General features: G+C 44.2%; 1 protein-coding gene across 2 annotated transcripts in view; it reads right to left on the bottom strand.

Annotated features, from left to right (window-relative positions):
• Window positions 1–5,469: 5,469 nt before the first annotated feature.
• Window positions 5,470–8,633, bottom strand: part of LOC105549463 (zinc finger protein 44) — a 40,806-nt gene continuing 37,642 nt past the window's right edge. Inside the window, exons 1-3 of one of the 2 annotated variants that reach the window (XM_011994022.1) lie at window positions 7,571–8,447; window positions 7,238–7,402; window positions 5,470–6,985 (exon numbers count right to left, since the gene is read on the bottom strand). In XM_011994022.1, coding sequence (XP_011849412.1) covers window positions 6,786–6,985; window positions 7,238–7,402; window positions 7,571–8,297 — 1,092 coding nt within the window. In that variant the 5' untranslated portion in view covers window positions 8,298–8,447 and the 3' untranslated portion in view covers window positions 5,470–6,785. Of the gene's footprint in view, window positions 8,448–8,633 lie in introns of those variants that run through there. The other variant, XM_011994021.1, reaches the window with a different exon arrangement.

The raw sequence follows: 8,633 nt of genomic DNA, 5'->3' as shown, positions 1-8,633 counted from the left end.
GTGTCGAGGAAAGATACTGGGAGGTGAGGCACAACCATTTCATACAACTAACTTCCAGGCTGCTATCTCTGCTTTCCTTTCTCGTAAAACATCCACAAACGACAACAAAATTAAAAGACTAACCTTTTGCTCTGTGGAAAATAGATTAAAACACAGTAAGTTTTCCCTAAAAGTCCTCGAGAGGGTCTTAGAAACTGTGACTTCAAGGCATAACAAAACCTATTTGTTTCCTCATCAACGATGTAAGGAACATTCTAGAACCTGGTGTACGTCGTTTAGCTAAAGTCGCACCCGAGGCGGGAATTCTCCCCATGACCCTCCAGTGGTCCCCGCACAATCCGGGGGAGACGCGGGGCTGCGGGCGCGGAGCTGTCCAGAGAGGGCTCCGGGGCTGGGAGCAAAGTCGCCACGCAGGGACGCGACAGGACGCCCGAGGTCCTGACTGCCGGCCGGCCCAGGGCCACCTTGTGGCCCAGGGACCGAGGGCCGAGCTGCGCCATGGGAACTCGGGTCCCAGACCCTGGAGTCGCCCGCGGGAGGCCCGCGTAAAGCCACAGCCGGCTCCAGCCAGCCCCTCCTCCCGCGTGTCGGGACCCCTGCCCGGCAACTCACCATTTCCTGGACTCCAGGGTGTCCTGGCATCCTCCTTACGGCTATTCTGGCCACAGCTGGGTAAATCGCAACACATCCTGCGCTGACACACCCTCTGCGCGTTCAGAGAAGCCGAGAGCTACTCGACGGCAGGAAGGCGAGGGGGAAAAAAAAAAAACCTAACCCACGGGCTTCGGCATGTCGCCCCGCCCGCTGTGCTACAGCACGCTTGATTGGACAGCTGGCGCGGCCCCGCCCTCAGAGCTCTTGATTGGATAGTGCCCTAGGCCCCTCCCCCTGGGGGGCCACAGTGCAAAGAGGAGAGATAAAGCAAGCGCCTGAGAGGAGCCAGAATGACAGGTTCTTGGCCATTGCCCTTGCCAGTTTGGGCATCTTCCCTGATCCATTTTCCCCTATCAATAAGTTAAATGAGTCAAAGATCCTCAAACCTACTGTTTAAATAAGATACCAGCAGGACATGCCCTCGCCAGAGGACATTGGAATTTAAGAACTTGCTCCTGGCTTTCCAGAGCTGGCACTGGTGTCTCCCTGTACTAATGGGCCTTTCTTTCTTCTTCCTCTTGGACAAAAGGGAATTGCATTCTCAGTGGCCAAAGGAACGATCCTTGTGCCTCAGAGCAGGACGGGTGCCTAGACCAGGTCACACTGGAACATGGCGGGAGGGCTTGATGTCCTGCAGGGGTCAGGAATTTGGAAAGAAAGGCTGTTGGTGGCGTGGCGAAGGGTTCCTCACACCTTATCCTTATCCCTCAGTCTACTCATTTTCTTTTCTTTCTTTCTCTTTTTTTTTTTTTTTTTTTTTTTCAGTCTCTGTTGCCCAGGCTGGAGTGCAGTGGCATGGCGTCATCTCGGGTCACTGCAACCTCTGCCTCCTTGGTTCAAGCAATTCTCCTGCCTCAGCCTCCCAAGTAGCTGAGATTACAGGCACCCATCATCACACCTGGCTAATTTTTGTATTTTAGTAGAGACAGAGTTTCACCTTGTTGGTCAGGCTGGTCTCGAATTCCTGACCTCAAATAATCCACCTGCCTTGGCCTTGCAAAGTGCTGGGATTACAGGAGTGAGCCACTGTGCCTGCCCTGTCTACTCATTTTCAGCCAAAAAATTAAAACACACCAACAAGGGAATACAGTTATTTAATATACAGGAAAAGGGGAAGTTATATGACAGCAATACTCTATAAAGGAATAAAAAGGGAAGAAAAGGAAACATCTGAATTGGTTCATTTAAGCAGTCTACTGCACTACCATTTACAAGGAAAACGCCAAGTGACAAACATATTTCTAAGCTTGGGAGTCAGACTGTTGAAAGGAGCCCAAGAGTCTATCAGTCCCTGGTGATGAGGCAGAGAAACCTAAGGATTTAACTCTGGGAGCTCAACATGCCCTCCTGTTCCCACCTCATGTGGGAACAATCTCGCCTTCAAGATCTTTATTTTCAAAAGCAAGAAACTCTCACCTGGAGTCAGTTTAAGGTTCTGCCCTAAATAGTCAACTTTACAAACCCTTCCTCCAGCAAACAACCCAAATGAGACTTTCTCTAAGTCTCACCTTTACAGATTGTCTTTTTTTTTTTTTTTTTTTTTATTTTTTGAGACAGAGTCTTGCTCTGTTGCTGAGGCTGGAGTACAGTGGTGTGATCTCGGTTCACTGCAACCTCTGCCTCCCAGGTTCAAGCAATTCTCCTATCTCAGCCTCTCAAAAAGCTGGGATTACAGGCAAGCGCAACCACACCTGGCTAATTTTTGTATTTTTAATAGAGACGGGGTTTCGCCATGTTGGCCAGGCTGGTCTCAAACTCCTGACCTCAGGTGATCCGCCTGACTTGGCCTCCCAAAGTGCTGGGATTACAGGCGCCTTTGGTGTTCTTAAACACACACACACAGCTCCTTCCCCACCCCAGTCACAAAGATACTCTCCTACATCTGATGCTAACTTTGTGTTTTTGCTTTTCATCATTTTAATGTGTGTTAACTTTCATATATGATATGAGATAAAGGTGTCAGTTCATCTTTCTGCAGGTTAATATCCAATTGTCCCAGCACCATGTTGAAAACACTTTCCCCATTATCTTGGGGCATTTGTAGAAAATCAACAGACCATAAATGAAGATTATTTCTGGTCTCTCTCTTCTGTTCTATTGGTCTATATCTAACGTTACACCAGTATATCCGGCTAATGTACTACCTGCCCTGATGATGGATAGCCCCACTTCATTCCACATGATTGCTTTGCAGGTCCAGAAATGGTTTCAGAGCCAGGAGAAAATCTCTTTCTTATTATTATTTAACTTACGCCGTTGAGACACAGTCTCACTCTGTCACCCAGGCTGGAGTGCAGAGGCATGATCATGGCTCACTACAGCCTCCAACTCCTGGGTTCAAGTTATCCTCCCACCTAGTAACTGGGACTACAAGCACATGTCAGCATGCCTGACTGATTTTTTTTTTCTGAGACAGGGTCTCGCTCTGTTGCCCAGGCTGGCATGCAGTGGCACAATCATGGCTCACTCCAATCTCACCCTGCCAAGCTCAAGCAATCCTTCCACCTCAGCTTCCTGAATAGCTGAGACTACAGGTGTGCACCACTACACCCAACTAATTTTTAAAATTGTTTGTAGACACAGGGTCTCCCTATGTTGCTGAGACTAGTCTCAAATTCCTGGACTCAAGTGATCCTCCTGCCTTAGCCTCCCAAAGTGTTGGCATTACAGGCTTGAGCCACCATGCCTGGACCCCTGGCTATGAGAATTTGGGAAGCACTCCAATCACAAGTAGATAGTTTATCCACACCTGGATACTCCAAAATCACTGCACCCTGGATACACTGACTGTCTGCCCAGCAAGGAGGAGAGTGAGCAACCACTGCTGGAAAATACTGCTTTTATGTGCACGACATGAGAAAAATTGTGTCTAAGTTACACATTCTAAAAAAGAAGAGAAGGCTGGGCACGAGAAGGCTGGGCACGGTGGCTCATGCCTGTAATCCCAGCACTTTGGGAGGCCAAGGAGGGTGGATCACAAGGTCAGGAAATTGAGACCACCCTGGCTAACATGGTGAAACCCTGTCTCTACTAAAAATACAAAATTAGCCAGGCGTGGTGGCGGGTGTCTGTAATCCCAGCTACTTGGGAGGCCGAGGCAGGAGAATTGCTTGAACCCGGTAGGCAGAGGTTGCAGTAAGCCAAGAGAGCACTATTGCACTCCAGCCTGGGCAACAAGAGCGAAATTCCGTCTCAAAAATTAAAACAAAATAAAATAAAGTAAGATGGAGTTTCACTATGTTCCCCAGGCTGGTCTTGAACTCCTGGCCTCAAGCAATCCTCAGCCCCCTCAGGCTGAGCCCCACCTCAGCCTCCCAGAGTGCTAGAATTACAGATGCATGTCACCACACCTGGCCAATAGTTAATATTTCTTTGATGATGCAAATTTTCTGGACACTACACATGAGTTAATTTGGATTGGATTTTCCCAAATTACTTAAATTACAGGATTTCTCCCCAATGAGCACTGGGATGAGGAGACTTCAATCCACCAAAGTGGTATACATATATATATCTCCATGGAGGTGATACTTAGGTCATCTCATCAGAAAACACTCATACTTGTCTACAAATAGATGTTGCATATGGCATTAGTTCCATCCTCAGAAATTTATATATATTTGCAAGAAATATTATTTTAAGTCAATAGTATATGCTATCATGAATACAGGATATGCTTACTCCATAAGCAGCAAACTGACTCCTTCACAGTTTTAACAGATTTCCAGTTGTTTTGTCTTCAGTTTCCTAAGAAGACAATGCTATAATCTCCAACCACATTATTTGCTTCTTCCATCCCATTCTTCATATTGATCATTGTTTTGTGACATTAGTTGACTTCTGTAATGATAAATGACTAGGGTAAAATAGATATATTTGCTTTTTGTTAGGTTCCATTCCTCATTTCAATGGGAAGCCTCTCACACACTCTCATCATGCTCTGCTATGAAACAGCTTAACCAAGAATCGTATATCCAGCAAAGCTCATGTACAATACAGAAACAAAAATTAAATTTTTCTGTTATGCTGAAGAAAAAGTGTAAGTGATGTTCTTGCCTTCTAACACTGTATCACTGCCACAGCCACTTGATCAAGGCATCATCAAGCAGATTAAGGTAATTTACACCCACTTCAACTTTTTTTTTTTCTTTTTGAGACCGAGTCTCGCTCTGTCACCCGGACTGGAGTGCAGCGATACAATTTTGGCTCACTGCAATCTCTGCCTCCTGGGTTCAAGTGATTCTCCTGCCACAGCCTTCCAAGTAGCTGGAACTACATGTGCATGACACCAAGCCCAGCTAATTTTTGTATTTTTAGTAGAGATGGGGTTTCACCATGTTGACCAGGCTGGTCTCTAGCTTTTGACCTCAAGTGATCCATCTGCCTCAGCCTCCTAAAGTGCTAGGATTACGGGTGTGAGCCAGTGCGCCCCGCTTCACCTCATTTATACAATTTATGTTGCCTTGATTCTAACCCTGACTGTACCACAGTATATTTATGGAAGAGCTTCACAATTGCAGATACAACTGTGCTTACTGCAGAGGCTGTAGACGTCCTAAAGGCCAGGACACCCAAAGCATATTGGAAGCCATTAGAGTGAGGGAGTAAGTGGTTTCAGGGGTTTCCCCAAGACTGATACAGCAGTCAGGAATATCTTAAGTGTTGCAAAGACAGTTGGTGGAAAGGGCTATCTCTGACAGGAATAAAAACAACATTGAGGAACATAAAAGAAGACAGAGAAACCCTTACTAATAAGGAAACTGAAGATTTACTGAAATCCTCTACAAGTGATGATGATGATGATGATGATGATGATGATGCAAAAGATTAAGGAGGAGCAGTGCCATTGATTTGGACACACGAAAAATCTGCAGCAGATTTGGGGCATCTCTAGCCTCTGCAAGGTGCAAGTGTTAAAGATTATCAACCTCAACTAAGATCCTTTGACGGAAAAAAGCTTCTGTGTCCTATAAGGGAAAATATGCAAATGAACACTGTAAGGATTTTTTAGGGATTCAAAGAAAAAGAACTAGCTTCCTAAAACAATGTTTCTAACTAAATATCTGCAAATATGAAGACATACCCTTCAACACAAAGATCTTCAGCCCTCAAGCTGGACAGATCCCAACGTTAGTATTAGTTAGCCTCCTGCAAAGAGTCAACATCTTCAATCAGAACCTGGGTCTTCCAACATAGATGAAGGTCTTGATGTCCTGTCAAGATTCAAGTTAGCCTGAGGTCTCACTGTTTATCTATGATGCCACACATCTAGTCACCTCTACGTATCACATTAGGCATCATACAGCAATCATCATTGTCATAACCATCATAATACTTAGGTTATCAAGAGAGAAGACCCAGAATTGTGGTTGGTGTTAACACATTCTTTCAGGTCATTAAACAAAAGTAATCCGAGTATTGAAACAAGAAATTGTAACATCATAGGTGATATATTCTATGTGGATAGGCCTGCAATAGTTGAGTCTGTAGTAAACACATACAGATTTTTTTTCTTATGATTCCCTAAACAATACAACTATGTACACAGCTTTTACAATGCATGAGATATTTTAATTAATCTAGACATGATATAGAGTATACAGGAGAATGTGGGTAGGTACATGCAAATATTCCAAAGAGCTGGCATCTGTGGATTTAGGTATACTCAGGGTGTACTGGAACCAATCTTCTTGCATATATCAGGGAGCGACTCTATTCGAAAGAAACAGAAACTTTTTTTTTTGCGATGGAGTCTCGATCTGTCACCCAAGCTGGAGTGCAGTAGCATGATCTCAGCTCACTGCAACCTCCACCTCCTGGGTTCAAGGGATTCTCCTGCCTCAGCCTCCTGAGTAGCTGGGAACTACAGGTGCGAGCCACTATGCCTGGCTAATTCTTTTTGTATTTTTAGTAGAGATGGGGTTTCACCATGTTAGCCAGGCTGGTCTTGATCTCCTGGCCTCGTGATCCGCCCGCCTCAGCCTCCCAAAGTGCTAGGATTACAGGCGTGAGCCACTGCACCCAGCCTGGAAACTTCTTAAGGCTTTACCATGTTTACATTTATAGGATTTATTTCTTTCAAGTATCGAAATGTGATAAAGCTAATGAATGCTTTCCCACATTCCATACACTTATAGAATATCCTTCCAGTGAGTCCTTTTATGTCTGTTAAAGGAACTGAGAGAACTGAAGGCTTTCCCACATTCCTTACATTCATAGGGCTTCTCTCCAGTGTGAGTTCTTTCATGTTCTCGACAGAAACTGGAACGACTGAAGGCTTTACCACAGTGTTTACATTCATAGGGTCTTTCTCCAGTGTGAGTCCTTTCATGTCTTAGAAGGAAAGAGGGCCAAAAGAATGCTTTCCTGCATTGCTTACATTCATATGGCTTCTCTGCCGTGTGAGTCCTTTCATGAGTTTTTAAGTAACTGAAACGACTGAAGGCTTTCCCACAAGTTTGACACTCATAAGATTTTTCTTCACTGTGAGTCCTTTCATGGCGACAAAAGTATTTAAAAGAACTAAATGCTTTCCCACATTCCTTACATTCATAAGGCTCCTCTTCACTGTGTGTTGTTTCATGACTTTGAAAGGAAAAAAAATCACTAAAAGCTTTTCCACATTTACATTTATAGGGTTGCTCTCCAGTGTGTGTAGTTTCATGTTTTCGAAGGGAACTGGAAATACGGAAGGCTTTCCCACATTGCTTGCATTCATAGGGTTTCTCTCCAGTGTGAGTCCTTTCATGTCTTTGAAATACACTGGGAGAATCAAAGGCTTTCCCACATACCATGCATTTATGAGGGCCATCTCCAGTGTGTGCCATCATGTGTCTTCGAAAGCTTGAGCGATGAGATAACAATTTCCCACATTGCTTACATTCATAGGGTTTCTCTAGAGTGTGAGTTCCCTCATGAATTCGTGCTGAACCAGGAAAATCAAAGCCTTTCCCACATATCTTACATTTGTGAGGTCCATCTCCACTGTGCATTATCATGTGTCTTTGAAAGCTTCCAAGATGACAAAACGCTTTCCCACACTGTTTACATGTATAGGGTTTCTCTCCAGTGTGAATTCTTTCATGTACTCGAAGGGAACCGGAAACACTGAAGGCTTTCCCACATTGTTCACATTTGTAAGGTTTCTCTCCAGTATGAGTTCTTTCATGTCTTAGATATGAACTATAATCAGGGAAGGCTTTGGAACACTGTTTACATTCATACGGTTTCTCTCCAGTGTGTATTTTTTCATGTCTTAGATAGGAACTGTAAACAGGGAAGGCTTTAGAACAGTGCTTACATTCATACGGTTTCTCTCCAGTGTGAGTTCTTTCATGCATACGCAATAAACTGGGCCAAAAAAAGGCTTTCCCACACAATTCACATTTATAAGGCCCATCTCCACCTTGCACTACCATATGTCTTCGAAGGTTTCCAGGAGAACTGAAGGTTTTTCCACATTCCTTACAATCATAGGGTTTCTTTCCAGTGTAAGGCCTTTCACGTGTTCGAAAGGAGTGGCGATAACTTAAGCCTTTCCCACACTGCTTATGTGTATATGGCTTCTCTGCATATTCATGACACTCACGGTGTTTGTGTCCAGTGTCAACTCTGATGTAGCAATTCAGGGATGAATGACCCATTATGACTTCTCCATTCACACTGCTTTCGCATGCATCTACTCTGGCAGGAGTGTTCTTGTTTACAGTACTATTTCGAATCTGGCTTAAGGTTTCTTCACACTGACTACCATCTTTACTTTTACCAAATCTCTCTACCACATCACATCTGTAAAAAACGAAAAGTACATTACTAAAGGTTTATTATTGAATTTATATTTATCAACAGGTATTAGATTTACATTTTTAACGTTATCAGGCAAGCTATAAGCTTCATGCCCTGCTTGAATGTGAATGGACTGAATGTTGTGCAAGATAACTCAATCCCAGCTATTTTCAAGATGATGATATGCACATGGG

This window comes from Mandrillus leucophaeus, unplaced genomic scaffold, assembly GCF_000951045.1.
Source record: "Mandrillus leucophaeus isolate KB7577 unplaced genomic scaffold, Mleu.le_1.0 Scaffold440, whole genome shotgun sequence".
NCBI classification, from domain to species: domain Eukaryota; kingdom Metazoa; phylum Chordata; class Mammalia; order Primates; family Cercopithecidae; genus Mandrillus; species Mandrillus leucophaeus.
Note: the sequence above shows the minus strand (reverse complement) of the source record. Positions and strands in the feature narration are given on the sequence as shown.